General features: G+C 43.4%; 1 protein-coding gene across 1 annotated transcript in view; it reads left to right on the plus strand.

Moving 5' to 3' along the window:
* The window catches only part of LOC124550109 (UDP-glucosyltransferase 2-like), an 86,529-nt gene extending 75,335 nt beyond the window's left edge, over positions 1–11,194 (plus strand). The window contains exon 6 of the mRNA XM_047125287.1: positions 10,812–11,194. Within this exon, the coding sequence (XP_046981243.1) occupies positions 10,812–11,100 (289 nt within the window). The 3' untranslated portion in view covers positions 11,101–11,194. The remainder of the gene's footprint in view (positions 1–10,811) is intronic.
* The last annotated feature ends 5,907 nt before the right edge of the window (positions 11,195–17,101 follow it).

A 17,101-nucleotide genomic window follows, 5' to 3' on the forward strand; every position in this document is an offset into this window, starting at 1 on the left:
TTTATGCAATAACCTGGCACCAATCCTCTGTGAGGAGAGTGTGTGTCCATTCTCAGCCTGATCGGCAGCGAAGTTGGATCTCTCAGCTATACAAAGCTACATGCTCACCAAACCTCATCTCAAGTCCTTTACCAGTCTGTCCCACATAGCAGGCATCACAGTCTGAACATTCCATCCTGTACACCCGCAGACAACATATTACTTCTCCCCATATACATTTCACGTATTGACCACGAGGAGAAAATTCGAGAAATTAGAGCCAATACAGAGATTTACTGTCAATCATTCTTCGCAGTCACAGGAACAGTGTTGGAGGGATCAGATAGTGGTACCGGAAGTACCCCCCCGCCACACACCATTAGGTGGCTTGCGGAGCATGATGTAGATGTAGGTGAAAGTGTGTCATTGGGCTGATGCTGGAATGCGACAATTTGTGCAACTCGTCGAAATGATCTTCCAAAGCAGTGAGATATAAAGGGGCGAGTTCGGTTTTGTAACACATCATACCAAAATCTGTCTACCCACCCCCAGTATCAGGCAATGTGTAAGTCTGAGATAAGTAGTGGGATCGTGGCGAAGGTGTTGTAGTTGTTGGAATTCGTTGTAGTCGATTCGCGCAAGAGGGCGTTGATTTGTGAGGTTGTCCACCACAACATTGTCTGCGCTCTTCAGGTGGTGCACATCGATTGTAAACTGTGCAGTATAGTTCAGGTGGCTGAATCACTTGAGGCATATGCCTTTCGGATTGCGTCTGCGGTTGATGGCCCATGTAAATGACTAATGGCCTGCCTTCGATATCAACTTTGAACTGATGAACTGCCTCATACACGGTTAGAAGCTCACGGTCATAGGTAAACCACTTACGCTGTGAAGCTTTCAGTTTACATGAGGAAAACTGAAGTGATTGCTTAACCTGTCACTGCCTGTTGGAGAACCGCCTCAATAGAGGAATCATTTGCATCAGATGTAATAGTGATGTGAGCGTGAGGAAGTGGGTGTGCCAAAATCATGACATGTGCAAGGTGGTCTTTAAGCTGGTCAAAGGCGAGCTGCATGCAAGGGGGCCCAGCCAGCTTACATTTTACCAGTGCTAATCTTGTTCGCAAAAACTTCTATGAGTTGAGCCTAAATGGCGACTACCTGCAGAAGGTAATGGCGATAGAAATTAATCATCCCTAGGAATAGACATAATTTTTGGAGATACTGCAGCAGCGGTAGCTGAAAGACGAATTCCACTTGTTGTGGTGTAGGACAAATGCCGTCATCATTAATGATATACCTGAGAAAGATGACCTCAGTGCGTCGAGACTGCCATTTTTCTTCATTAATCACAAACCGATATCAGCAATCGTGTCGAAAACTCATTTAAGATGCAATTCACGCGTGCCCTTGTCTGAGGACGTTGTCTAGGTGGGCAAAGCAGGTTATGAGCTTGAACAAAATACCACCAATAAAAAGATGCCTGATTTAAATCGCGTTTATCGGGCCATGTAGCGTAAACGGGAACTCGAAGAAGCTGAATGGCATGATAACCGCTGTCTTGTGAATATCTTTTGCACTCATCACTATCTGCAGGAACGCTTGCTTGCAGTGATTGATCCTCAAAGCAGAAGTGCGTACAAGACAATAGGTGAAATCCTGAATGTTCAGTGTGGGTGAAGCCCATGAGCTGTTCAAAGGTCTCAGAACTCCGGCTTTTAGGAGTTCATCGATTGCAGCCTTAGTGACACAGAGCTTGTCTGGCGGTAACCTGTGTGGTCTGTGATGGGCTGGAGGGTGTGGCATGGTGGTAATCTCACGTACCACTCCATTCCTGATAGCGCACTGTATAAACGACTCTTGTGGAGAGATTGGGGGTATAGGCATGCATGGAGTTTCAGTGGGAAGCACACAAGTAAGAGGTGCATTACTGACCCCATTGGTGAGTGAAGGGTTGTGTTGGCAGAGGCACTTCCTCAGAGACTTCCATCGCCGTTTGAGGCCGGGTTGAGATGGTGTGAGGAAGTTGTCATTGGCGAATGTAGGTGACTGTTGTGTCCGAACTCGACTGCAGCGAGATGGTGGGCACGCTGAGGCTGTTGCTGCGATCTATGTGCAGTGGTATTATTGTCGGGCACAGTATATGATCGCGAACCTAACCGTTCGGATTATTGTGGCTCATTATGTCCCAGATTTTCATGGGAAGTGGGAGTGGCAACAAAGCCTCAAAGTAAATCGTTTGTAATACACCATTGTTACTGTCCACTGTTGGAGCACTGTATTTGATGAATGTTGCAGAAGAGTAGATTACAAAGCACCATACGCTCTAACATTGAAATCATTGTCTTGTCTTGTGGACTGCACCACGCAATGGTTGCACAATGGCGTATTGTCGACGTGTAGTATCTGAATCAGCATGAAAATAAATCAGTATTTAGTCGTTATGGGTCAGCAATGTAGAGTCCTGCGCCAGGATAGGACCAGGGTGACAGATAACACGTCCTGCTTTGAGATAGCACTCTTTTTTTTTACACGAATAACCGCAGTACAAGACCACATCCACACAAGAGACAGCCACAGAACCTACTAGAGCGCATTCACAGTTCGAAAGACTATAGTCAACAGTCTGCGAGGTTAAAGTGTTGTGTTGACAGAGATGCCATTGTTGTGTCAAGACCACGTTTGGATGGTGTCACAAAGTTCTTGGGAGAGTGTAGGTGATTGTTGTGTCTGTGCTTGGCAGCAGTGTGGTGGCAGGGACGCTGAAGCTGGTGTTGTGGTATTATTATCGATGGTACCCCGATGCATTGTGTTAGAGTATGACGAAGATCCTGTCTGCTAATCTGGGCCAGTTATCCAACGATTTATGTTCATGGGTGATTATGTTGTACACTTGCGATGGAAGTTTGAAGATCCATAAAGTCCATAACATATGGTATGGCACCAGTTGATAACTAGTCTGCATAATCTACGTCAGAGCTGTGACGGAGACCTGTTCATGTACATCTACATCATACTTCGCATGCCAGCTAACGGCACGTAACTGATCCCTCGTTCCCTGTTCCGCTCGTGAATGGTTTGTGGGAAGAATGATTGATGGTAGGCCTCTGTATTATCTTTAATTTCTCGAATTTGCTCGTCGAGATAATTTCGCGAAATGTATGTGGGAGGAAGTAATATGTTGTCCAACTCTTCCCGGAAAGTGCTCTCTCGAAATTTTGATAGTAAGCCTCTCTGTGATGCACAATGCCTCTCTTGTTATGTCTAGCACGGGAGTTCGTTGAGCATATGAAACGCATCGCTCTTCATTGGATCCCAGATTGATGGAATCAAGAATCGGAGAACAAGCTCCTTGTAAGCCACTTCATTCATGGTGCGTTTACGATTATAGAATGAAATTATCACTGTACAGCGGAGTGTGCGCTGATATGGAACTTCCTGGCAGATTAAAACTGTGTGCCAGACCGAGACTCGAACTCGGGACCTTTGCCTTTCGCGAGCAAGAGCTCTACCCACTGAGCTACCCAGGCACGATTCAGGCCCCGCCCCCACAGCTTTAATTCCGTCAGTACCTCGTCTCCTACCTTCCAAACTTCACAGAAGCTCTCCTGCGAACCTTGCAGAACTAGCACTCCTTGAAGGTTCGCAGGAGAGCTTCTGTGAAGTTTGGAAGGTAGGAGACGAGGTACTGGCGGAATTAAAGCTGTGGGGACGGGGCGTGAGTCGTGCTTGGGTAGCTCAGTTGGTAGAGCACTTGCCCGCGAAAGGCAAAGGTCCCGAGTTCGAGTCTCGGTCCGGCACACAGTTTTAACCTGCCAGAAGTTCCTTACGATTCTTCCTGTGAATCTCAGTCAGGCAACTGTTTTTCCTACCATTTGTTTTACGTGGACATTCCACTTAGGGTTGCTCTGGACAATTACTTTTATATATATATATATTTACGGTATATGCTGTTTCCAGCAATTTGCCATCAACAGTGTAATTGTGCAGTAATGGATTTCGTTTCCTATGCACGCGGAATATATTACATTTATTTACATTGCGGGTCAATTGCCAAAGCTTGCACCATTCATCAATCCTCCGCTGGTGATTCTGCAAATCTGTATCGTTGCATTCCTACTTTCTTATAGAGAGTCACATTATCTGCAAACATTCTTCAAGAACTGCTTATCCTTCCTACCAATCATTTATGTACATTGTAAACAGTAACAGTTTTTATCACACTCCTTGGGGTATTCCGGAAGTTACTTTTACATCTGTCGATTTCCTTTAAGAGGAACGTATTGAGTTCTGTCTGCAAGGGTGCCCGTTTCCCAGATGTTCGTTATAAATCACTAGCTATAGTTGTTCTACCGGCATCCGTGAGAGGGATTGCAGAAGAGACGATTTTGCTGTAGTGTACTTGTTATCTGCAAGAGGTGCAAGGATAATGTTACTTACCACAAAGCGTGCTCTCATGAGAGATTGAACAGCGCGTAACAGGTTTAGCATCGTCACTAGTGATGTCATATGTGGCGAGGATGCTTTTGACCATAGCGAACCAGACAATGGGTTGGTCCGGGCCAAAAAGTGGCTGTCTAGGATGTGTGCTAAAGCTTGTGCAGGCGACATCAATGGGTAGTCGTGCCAGCTACCAGCACGACATCCTTAGGGGTACGACAGACGAATATTCCATATCTGTTCGAAGCACAGTTGGGAGCCCGATACGACTTTCTGAAGACTGTTCATCCGGCCGCACTAGCACTGGATCGAACAATTTTGCACGCGGCACGGAAGAAACGTCAGTCTGAAAGAACAATTTCAAATCGGACCAGTCGGACAGTTGTGGCTCAGTATGTGCCAGATTTTCGTGCGAAGCGGAAGTGGCAAGGAAGTCACAAAATAAATCGTTTGTAGTACCGCATTGTTTGACAATATTGTCTGCTGTTGAAGCACTGCACTGAAAGTGTCACTTTGATGTTTGATGAATGTGGGTTGCTGAAGAGTCGATTGTATTGTCTTGGAAAGTGCAGTTCACAACAATTGCACAACGGCTAGATTGTCAATGTGTTGTATTCGAACCGGTAAGAATATACATCGCAGACAGAACAGGCGCCACACATATATGATTTATCTGTAAACTTGAATGCTATGATATCCTCAGTGCGGATACACAATGGGGTCGTAACGTAGTACAGGGATTCCTGCGAGCAAATGAGGTAAATGGACAAGGATGGTACTTTCAAATGTGTGATGAGTTGAGAATTTGGCTCACACGGAAAGAGTTTTCGGACTGCCAAAGCAGTTGAGACAACCTTTCGCGCAAAGAGGGAAATCTGGATTCGAGTCCCAGTCCGACAAAAATTTTCAACTTCCGCCATTGAAATATTTCGATGCCTATTTGCATCTGAAGTTGATACCTTCCTCAAGATAGTGATATTTACAGCTGCTGTATCAAAAAACAGTGGTGTCTGTTCTGTCAGACATGTTTGACGGAACGGATAAAGTATACAGAAAATGCTGCGAGACAATAGGTGTTCTCTAAGGTGAGAATTCGTGTCGGATGAAAAGCATGCTTGGGTAGCTGAAGCAGTTAAGGTGAGCATTCGCATAAAGTGGAAATCTGGGTTCGAATCTCGGCCTGGCACAATTTTTCAACTTTCGCTATTGAATTGTTTCAATGCCCAGTTGCGGACGTGTTCGACAGGACAGACATCAAACGTATGTAGTATGTGTTTAAACTTTTTGCATTATTCGTACACGAACCTCTTCCACCAGCTCAGTCGCAATTGATAACAAAATACTGACAGTCTGTCCCACACTAGCGTATCTTTACACAACTCACACACAATATGCCAAACATCACAGTTTTCACGAATTTTCAGTGTATTCCTTTGGAAGTTTGTCCACTTTTGACGACTCGGAAATCACTTCAACACCACCTGCCTCATGCAATATTTCCATTTCAGCACAATCACTGCATGAGATAATTACATTGCCACTAATAACGCCCGGTGTCTTAACATTTTCTGCATTTGTCACGGTACTTCGTTTGTATCGTTAGTAAATCTGCATTTACGTGTCTTGAATTTCAGTTTTGAGTCCATTACGCGTTTTGTTACCTTATCTTCGGAATTCATCTTTTTTTCTGACTAAGTGTATTAGTAAGCTCTACTCACACATTATCAGTTTCATCACACAATTGTCCCTCATCTCTTGAGTCATTTATTCGATTTATTTTTTAGTTTTTTCAGTTTCCCGATTAAGTTTTTCCATTTGATGGTCGAGTTTTTCACTCTTTTGCAATATCTGCAACAGTAATTGAAAACTAATTCTCATTTTGTAACTCTGCTGGTGCTGAACTATGCGTTTTTGTGTCTGAATCACAAATCTTCTCTTACACAGCTCGCGGAATGATCCGAGTTCATAACTCTTTTCTACATTAACTGAATCGTCTAATTGTCCTTCCTCATTAATAATGTCACCATCGTTTTGTTCTGTGTCAGCCATTGTAATAATGTTCACAATAATCACTGTTCATTATAATTGATGCCTATGCATAATTTAAATTCGTTAATAATGTTCACAGTTTCTTTCCTAATCAGTGCTAAACAATTTTGAATCCAGTTCGATACGAACTACTACTGTCGCAAATAACTGATGCACACACTATGTTGCTATGTTGTATTCTCCGATGTAGCCGAAGACAGTGATGAAATCGTGGTCCGACACATGAGTCGCCACACTATCTAATGCCCAACTGCATTGATAATTCTTCATGTACAATATGAACAGTGTTATATCTAGGATGATTTGATACTATTTCAGCCAACCGTAATGCTTAGCTTTGTTGAGCTATAATCTTAATTATGATGACTCAGGATCTCTGTCTGCCCAAATCAGTAACACCACAAAGACTAAACACGATTTATTTATACAAATTCACTTGAAATCGACTTAACATTACAATTTGTTTCGTAATACTAAGCGAGGACCGCCTTGCTACGTCACAACGATCTTACAACTGCTCTTACTCCCACCGCAGCCAGCTTACAACTCTTTGTTCACTGCGCATGTCGCTGTGCATTGTGGGCGTCAGCGGTATTCTGTACCAACATGCTACTGTTCCCATGGACAATGGATGACTGAAAACGAATGATTTGGAATGACGAATCACATTATACTTGTGGCAATGTCAGCATACATCTACGTCTTCATGGATACTCTGCAAATCACACTTAAATGCCTGGCAGAAGCTTCCTCGAAACAGTTTCAGAATAATTGTCGATTATTCTACTCACGAACAGTTCACGGGAAAAACGAAGACCTATATCTTTCCGTGCGAGCTCAGATTTCCTTTATTTTATTATGATGATCGTTTCTCTCTATGTAGGTCGGCAACAATAAAATATTTTCGGATTCATTTCCTGAAATTTCGCGAGAAGATCCCGCCGCAACGAGGAACGCCTTTATTTTCATTATGTCCACCACAAATCCTGTATCATGTCCAAGACAATCTCTCTCCATTTTCTTGGTATCCTTACAGCACAGCAGTACGTCGATGATATTCTACACTCCGTTTTGTTGGCCTTCATGGCAACCCTCCTCGGCTTACATTTCACCAAGACAACCCTTTCGGACCAGAAATACTAAATATTAGATTTTTTTAATTTTCTTTTTTAATTAGATTATTAGATGTACGTCGAGACAGAACAATGTGAAAAACACGTGTCACATACATTAACTGAACACATATGGGGAGGTTTCAAATGCAGCAGCTGTGTATGAAATACCGTAACTTTTTGGTGGTAAAATAAAATGCAGTTTCTTTCTGCGGGTAGGCATAGGGCTACTTGACAGAGAACACACATCCCTCTGATTCTGTGACGTTCTTTCTTTGTGCTTCAGGATACACAGTTCCTTGAGGTGCTATCTATTGGTAGATGCTTTGCTTCTGTTGTATATTTTTTATATGGTACACCAGTTTTACATTTTATTTATTTATTTATTTATTTGCTCATGATACGCTTTGACGTCCAGGAATTTCTGATAAGCTTGGAAAACTATTTGTTACTGCGTACTATCGCCAAATCGAGATCACTGTCTTTAGCTAACACGTCATCTCCAATTCTTCGTTTATGTGGCCATGTTGTCCGTAGTTGCTTTACAATTGTTGAGGGTATTTTCGTTCTGTCGTTGCAGCCACAAAGAAGTGCATGTTTTTTGTTTCCACGAGACGCGTCTCGCTTGCTTGAGGTAAAGCATCACCAGTGATCTGTAATTGAGTTATTTACATTTTGATTTGCCTTAAGATTGAAAAACAGTTATTTAGCAATATGTTGATTTTTACTTAAGGTGATTTCCGCTTGATTTCTCGCCGACATCGTGAAATGCCGTCTGCTAGCACATCATTGATGCTTTTCCTCTTTATACAGTGATAGTTGTAGTCTAATTTTTAGATGCTCTGTAGAATTAAGCATTTTTTATGTTTTACACAGCACACTTTTCCGCACAGGACTGTTTTCTGCTTGTTTTTTATTCTTCTAAGTATGTATTGTGGTTTGCGTTTTGTAGTGTTGCCAACATAACATTGCTATTAGTTTGTCTTTGACCTTTACTCATTTTTTTAGTTTATTGTATGAGTGTAATTCTGTTTAATTATGTTGCTGTGTATTTGTGTACTGTGTAAGAGTGGTGAAGTTTAATGGTGATTTCTTTTCGGTGGGTGAGAGAGAAGCCATGATGAGTGGACATAAGTGTTTAGTAGTGTGATGAAGTGTGAGTTGGAGGAGAAGGTGAGGAGCAAGAAGTGAAATGAAACTGGAAGGGAGGAGGATTGGGTGGGAGAGTGGGAGAGGGTGAAGGATGGAAAGGGCTCTTTTCTATTTCATGTAATTTCATAAATTATTTTATTAGAGTCTGGTTTCCAATATTTATTTGGTCACTGAGCAACTGTTCATTTTGTGTTAATTATCTCCACTTTCACTGCTGTTTTCAATGTCTGAGTCGGCATTAGAAGTAAACCCATTCAAAAGGCACGCCAGAATTTCGGCTTCATTTATTCTGCGAGAGTACAACGTGTGAAACTGGAAATACAACAACTTTTCTTTCCTTTATTGTCATTTTATACCTTATACAAGGTAGGCCGGCAGCGTCAAAACTACACCGCTCTTCGGCCACAGACATTACAAGTAGTACAGATGAAGAGATAGAAAGGCAAAAACAAATTGGTGGATAGCAAATAGTAGACACACAAAGTAAATCACATGGAGCCCTTCAAAGGCGTAGCGAAATAAAAAAACGTTCAGCACTGATACACAAACATAGATGACAGAAACAACACACGTGAACGAGGAGCACGGACGGTGAAACACTAAGGCACTAACACGAGGCACACAAAAAACCAATGGCAATGATCTCTGGCGCGTGAATGTTCACTGGTCATGTACGAGTCCAGGGACCTGCCCTGGTGGAAAAGGTGGGGGAGGAGGGAGAAGGGAGGGTGTAGATGCCAGTGGCAGACGAGAGGGGAGGGGGAGGAAGGAGGTCGGGGGGCGGGGGTAGGGGAAGCCTGGGGGAGAGGAGGGAGGGAGGTAGGGAGGAGCGAGAGAAGGGAGAGAGGGTGCCCTTGGAAAAAAACACAGGGGGTGGAAGGGGAGGATCAAAGTTGGTAGGAGGGGTAGATGGAGGGGATGCGGGCATCATCAGGGAGGCGGACTTGGCAGAAGGCACCTTATGCGAGGGTATGGAGAGTGGAGAGATGGAGAGCAGGTGGGATGTGGGAATACAGGTGCGGCAGCGGACGGGGGTGGGAGAGGATGGGAGAGATAAGCGGGTGAGGGGGATCAAGTTTGTGGGCGGTGTAGAGAATCTGTATCCGTTCGAGGAAAAGGAGGAGGTGCGGAAACGGAATGAGGTCATACAGGATCCGTGTGGGGGAGGGGAGTAAATACAACAACTGGCCACAGCTAGTCATGTTGCTCTTAGAGTCGCAGTGCTTTCAAAAGGAACCACTACTACAATCGTGAAAATAAGTACATAAATTTAATTTCTATCGCAATACGCAGAGTATAATTGAACATGCCTTATAGAGACAAATTCAGTCACAATTTGAAAACACAGACAGTCGTGGACCGCAGTCAAAAATAGCTCCTATGTTTGCTCGTCTAACTGCTAAGATTTGAAGCATATGAAGTAGTTCAAGCTGCAGCTTCTAGAGGGCAGCACCTACTGGTGGCGTGGAAGGTAGCTAGAGATGTAGTTAATGCGCATTTGCCACGAAGTAAGACAGTCGTAGATAGGTTCAAACGGAACCACATCATCTGAAAGGGATAATGCCAGCACGCACACAGCGACTTCCTGCTGCTTGTCTTCGTTCGTGTCAAACCCTACTCTGACCGGCAAGGTCATCGGATCTCTCCCCAAATGAGAACATTTGGAGTGTTATTGGTAGAGCTCCCTAATCAGCTCGAAAGTTTGAAGTGCCAGCGCCTCAGTTAGATAGAATTTGGCACGATATGCCTTGGAAGGACATCCAACAACTGAGTCAATCAATGACAAGCCGAATAACTGCTTGCATATTATCCAGAGGTGGACTAATGTGTTATCGGCGTGCTCAATTTGTGAAGCACTTTCCCAAGCACTTGCCCTGGAATAAATCATCCGATTTTTTCTGAAACTGTAATAACTTGTTTGTCTGTAGTTGTAAATGACACCTACCAATTCTGTCCCATTCTGATAATTCCTCCGTGGTGCGTCCTTTTTTTTTGTGTGTGTGTGTGTGTTTGTGTTACCGTTGTGGCGCCAAGTCAGTGTGTCTCTAGTGGTGCTGTGCGGCTGGCGTGACGTTGCAGGTACCGGCAGCGGGCAGCGGAACTGTCACGGCTGTTCCGCGACCAGCCACAGCCGCCACTGGAGCGCGCTGTCTACTGGACGGAGTACGTGCTGAGGCACGGCGGCGCACCGCACATGCGCAGCGCGGCGCTCGACCTCAGCTGGTGGCAGCTGCTGCTGCTCGACGTCGCGGCCTTCGTCGCCGTCTGCGCACTGGCGCCAGTCTTCCTCTGCCTCTTTGTGGTCCGCAGGTGTCGCCGCCCGCGCGCCACACGAGCAGCCTACGCTGAGTCGAAGAAAAAGCAGTGACGACACCGGCGCTTCGAGGCCCAAGATACCTTCTTGAGTTCAGTGGGGTCGATCACTCGCACGCCATATAATCTGACTTCTCCCCACTGCAGTTATGTCAGCACAATCAAAAGAAATTCTCTGCATTCATCAGAACAAAAAATTAGCAATTTGTGCAACACAGCAGTCTAAATAGTGGATGGATTGATATGCTGAGTATAAAACATAACAAATATTTTAATGAAGATTTTGGTGCATTACAATTCGCATACAAATTTTCTTTGCTTTAGATTAGATTAGATTTACTTTCATTCCAATTGATCCGTAGTGAGGAGGTCCTCTAGGATGTAGAACGTGTCAGAAAAGCAATAATACATGACAAATATTTACAACTAAAACAGATAAGCTAATGTACCTTCCACAGGTTCCAAGTGGAATAGTCCTCATTTTTTTAATGAACACTGTATGAAAGAATCATTTTGGAACACTCATTTACTAAGATCGCATTAATGCACTGCATTTAAAATTAAAAAAATGTTTTATTTATTTAATAAGGTAATAAACATATAATATAACTACTACAATATTTGCTGCAATTTTGTCATATGATGACATAGTTGGAGGCAATGGCTCTTATTTGAAGACAAATGTTGATGGTGTTATATTTTAGGACAATTAATCTGTAAAAAAACACACCACATGTTATAAGGAAAGCGTGTAAACCGTCTGAAGATGAATCGCAACGATTCGAAACCGGTAACGGTACCCTTTGAATAAAGGAACTGAAAGTAAATTTGTGGCTTATTGCTGTCCCAACACCATCAACATTTACTGCAATACTTATTTACAATGAACACATTACTGCACTGAAATGGCGCGGAAGTTAGATTGTACTTTTATATATACAAAAATAGCTTGATTCTACTGAGAAATTCGTCAGTGGAGTAGAAGGAGTTGGCCAACAATAAATCCTTTAGGCTTCTCTTAAACTGAATTTCATTGGGTGTTAAGCATTTTATGGCTGCTGGCAACTGATGCGTTTCACTTGACAGACACGGGACATCTTCAGAAATTTAGTGACCAGGAGTCACACATCACATATATCTGCATGTGTATAGGGCTATCGTCATATACGAGGGGCGTTTGAAAGGTCCGTTCAAAGTCCGAGAGATGGCACCACCGGCGCGTATCGAGGTCATGTTTAGATAGACGTTTGGAAAGAACGCACACCAAGTTTCAGCCATATTGGTCTATTTCTTTGTGTTTAGCATTCGTGTGAATCAAGGTAGTCAAAAACGGACGAAAAAGAATTTCGTGTGGTGATTAAACATTACTTTATGAAAGGCAAAACGCCTCAGGAGACTAGAGAGAAGCTTGATTAACATTACAGTGGCTCTGCACCTTCGATTAGAACAGTTTATAAGTGGTTTCAAAATTTTCGGAGTGCTTATATGGGCACAAGTGATGCTGAACGCTCTGGACGGCCTGTGGAGGTTACGACTCCAGAAATCATTGATAAAATCTATGATATGGTGATGTATGACAGAAGAGTTGAGGTGCTAGTGCTGTGAGCATCTCGAGTGCACGGGTAATAATCTTTTGCACAAACATTTGAACATGAGAAAGCTAACCGTAAGATGGGTTCCGCTTGACCAAAAACGGAATCATGTCAAGTGTTGCAAGGATGGTTAGTAGCTGTTCAGGAAGAATCCGCAGGACTTTAACCTTCGTTTCGTCACTGTGGATGAAACATGAATACATTACTGTACTCCTGAGACCAAACAACAATCTAAACAATGGGTTACCAAGGGAGATCTGCACCAAAAAAGGCGAAGACCATTCCTTCGGCCAGAAAGATTATGGCGACTGTCTTTTGGGATTCGCAAGCGATAATCCTCATCGACTATCTGGAAAAGGCTAAAACTATTACAGGTGTATATTATTCATCGTTATTGGACCGTTTGAAAACTGAGCTGCAAGAAAAACGCCGGCGATTGGACCGCAAAAAAGTCCTTTTCCATAACGACAATGCACCAGCACACACCTCAGCAGTTGTGGTCGCAAAACTAATGGAAGTAGGACTCCAACTCGTTTCACATCCCCCCTGTGCTCCAGACTTGGCTCCCTCGGACTACTATTTGTTCCCCAATTTGAAGAAATGGCTGGCGGGACAAAGATTTTATTCAACCTAGGAGATGATTGCAGCAACTAATAGTTGTTTTGCAGACTTGGACAATTCCTATTATTCAGAAGTGATCAGCAAATTAGAACAGCGTTGTACAAAGTGTATAAGTGTAAAAGGAGACTATGTCGAAAAATAAAAAAAGGTTTTCCCCAAACACGTAAGTAGTTTTTATTTTTGCACGGAGTTTTCAAACGCCCCTCGTTGAAGATACACTGATGGAAAAAAAATTATGACACCAAAGGATGTAAAGTATTGAAATTGCGGGAATACGTTTGTCTAGGTAGCATATGTAAGTGATTAACATTTCGAGATCACTGGTTAATGTAAGCGCTAGATAAGTCATTACGAGTGTGAAATGCTGGTACACTGATAATCGGATAAGCGCCAGAATGTTGAAAGCAAGCATGCAGACGTGCATGTGTTGTGTTGTACAGGTATCGGACGTCAATTTGTGGTATGAAGTTACATGCCAGTTGCCCTGGTCGTTCAATACAGAGACGGTTAGTGCTCTTTGTGGATGATGCTGGAGTTTTCGTCCGATGATGTCCCATCTGTGCCCATATGGTGATCGAGCAGGCCAAGGTAATATTTCGACACTTGGTGGAGCATGTTGGATTACAACAGTGATATGTAGGCGGGCGTTACGCTATTGGAAAACAGCCACTCGAATGCTGTTCATAATGGCAGCACAACAGGTCCCATCACCAAACTGTCGTACAAATTTGTAGTCAGCGTGTGTGGAATAACCACGAAAATGCTCCTGTTGTCATAAGAAATCACACTCCAGACCATAATTCCAGTTGTTGCTCCAGTGTGTCTAGCACGCAGACAGATTGGTTCATGCTCTCAACTGGCCACCTACTAACCAACACATCGCGATCGCTGGCAACGCGGCAGAACAACCTTTTATCAGACTCAACAGCCTGACTTCCAACGAGCTCTCGGTTGACACCACCGAAGTCACCAAAATCAGTGCTTTGGGGTCAGTGGAATGCACACCACAGAGTGTCTGGCTCGGAGCTGTCCTTGAAGTAACCGATTTGTGACAGTTCATTGTGTCACTATGGTGCCAATTGCTGCTGCAGATGCAGTACGATACGCCAGAGCCACACACCGAACACGATGGTCTCCCCTCTCGGTTGTGCAACGTGGCCTTCCGGAGCCCAATCCACTTGCGACCGTACATTCTCATGATCACCGCTGCCGGCAGTCAGGTACAGTGGCTAAATTCCTGCCAAGTCTTTCTGCAATATCGCAAAAGGAACATCTAGCTTCTCGTAGTCCTCACCAGTGAGGTGTTGATAAGGCATCTTCGTCGCCTTAAAGGCATTCTTGACTAACATCAACTCTCCACGTCCAGTCTCAAACGTAACTAACGCTAACGACCGTTGCAGCCTATATTTAAAGCAAACCGTATTTGCATCTTCATAGTGGCTCTTTCAGATGTAATAATAATACGCCTATCAACTTTCGTTTATATCCCACAACTTCTTGGCGTTGCAATTTTTTTCCGTCAGTGTATATCTGGCTGTGTATAGCCCCAGCTCCATACACAAAATATTTTATGAAAAGGTATCTCATTACATTATTTCCATTGGCATATACATTACAGGTCAGAAGACGTGTTTGATGAACAGTAATAAATCGTTCCTAGACGATTCGTAGTCACTAAACATCGAAAAAACTCACAGCATGTCGTTCAGAGCTTGTAAGAGGTTACCTACCAGTATATGTCTAAAATATACACGGTGTTATAAAAGTTATTCCAAATTTTGAGAGACGTAAGTATATACCAAAACAAAGAAAAATGTGCAGTAAACATGGGCCCTAAAATGTACACCGTAAGAATTATGAGGACTTGTTCATCTTCTTTGTCCGCAGCTCGTGGTCGTGCGGTAGCGTTCTCGCTTCCCGCGCCCGGGTTCGATTCCCGGCGGGGTCAGAGATTTTCTTTGCCTCGTGATGACTGGTTGTTGTGTGCTGTCCTTAGGTTAGTTAGGTTTAAGTAGTTCTAACAAGGGAAACTCCCCATCGCATCCCCCTCAGATTCAGTTATAAGTTGGCACAGTGCATAGGGCTTGAAAAACTGAACACAGATCAATCGAGAAAACAGGAAGAACTTGTGTGGAACCGTGAAAAAATTAGTAAAATATACAAACTGAGTAGTCCACGCGGAAGATAGGCAACATCAAGGAGAATATATGCGTAGGAGCGCTGTGGTCCCGTGGTTAGCGTGAGTAGCTGCGGAGCGAGAGGTCCTTGGTTCAAGTCTTCCCTTAACTGAAAATTTTACTTTCTTTATTTTCGCAAAGTTATGATCTGTCCGTTCGTTCATTGACGTCTCTGGTCTCTGTTCACTGCATTAAGTTTAGTGTCTGTGTTTTGCGACCGCACCGCAAAACCGTGCGATTAGTAGACGAAAGGACGTGCCTCTCCAATGGGAACCGAAAACATTTGATCGCAAGGTCATAGGTCAACAGATTCCTCCACGGGAAAACACGTATGATATATTCTATACGACACTGGTGACGGCATGTGCGTCACATGACAGGAATATGTTGTCGACCCATCTAACTTGTACACTTGGCGAATGGGTAAAAAGATTCTTCTACCTTGCCCGATTTAGGTTTTCTTGTGGATGTGATAATCACTTCCAAAAAAGTGATGAAAACATAAGAGTTTGCCACATAAACTGAAAATAATTAAACTTTTCACTCGAGGGAAGACTTGAACCTAGGAACTCTCATTCCGTAGCTGCTCTCGCTAACCACGCGACCACGGCGCTCCTTGACTGACAGTGGTCTTGATGTTGCTTATCTTGCGCATGGACTACTCAGTTTGTATATTTCACTAATTTTTTTCATAGTTCCACACAACTTCTTCCTGTTTTCTCGATTGATCTGTGTTCAGTTTTTCAAGGCCTATCCACTGTGCCAACTTATAACTAAATCTGAGGGGGGTGCGATGGGGAGGTTCCCTTGTAAGTTCTAGGGGACTGATGACCATAGATGTCAAGTAACATAGTGCTCAGAGCCATTTGAACCTTTTTTTCCATCTTCTTTACTGTGAAACACAGCTCTTGCACTGCATGCTTTTCGCTGTTATGAACGACCAACAGAATGCAGTAAGCAAATGAGCAAACTATTGAGAACATATTATTTTGTAATAAATCAGAATCTATGAAGCAATGGCGTGTAGACAATAACATTCCTGACTTGACCAGGGTACCGCCCTGAACCCGATGAAACCCCTATGGGATGAGTTAGAACATCCCTTTTGCTCCAGCAGAGCTTCTAATTTAAACTGTTTACTGCATACGACCTGCAAGGCTGTGCTTGTGCGTATCGATGAAAGAGGTGTTCAGTTTTGTTTTTTATTCGTTGTAAGGCATTCTTGTGTCGACGCGTTGCCGGTTTGTTCGCCAACAGAAAAATATTCCACTCACCTTTCGGTGGTCTTTCTCTGCTGTTAGAAAACGAATGATGTTCCTTGGCTAGAGAAATTATAGCATAAACTGGCTGCATTAATCATACCTAAAGGGTACATATAACGCTTTCCGAACTCCAGGTTTTTACTAGCTATTAAATGAGAGCAAGTTGCAGAATGAAAATTCGTTTATATTGTCACTTCTCGGATACAAATTAACTGACAAATCTGATCTAATTGAATGTTACACTTACAACATTCACACGTAATTACGGTCACTTTCAGTAGCCAGCTTGTAGTATGTGGCTTGACACCGGCTAATTAGCAAATGGGTTTCCTGTGAAACAGAATTCTCGCTTAGTATTCCAGAACTCGGTCATTTCGAACGTTCACATCTCGGTCACGTCTTGC

This window comes from Schistocerca americana, chromosome 1 (assembly GCF_021461395.2).
Source record: "Schistocerca americana isolate TAMUIC-IGC-003095 chromosome 1, iqSchAmer2.1, whole genome shotgun sequence".
Taxonomy (NCBI): Eukaryota; Metazoa; Arthropoda; class Insecta; order Orthoptera; family Acrididae; genus Schistocerca; species Schistocerca americana.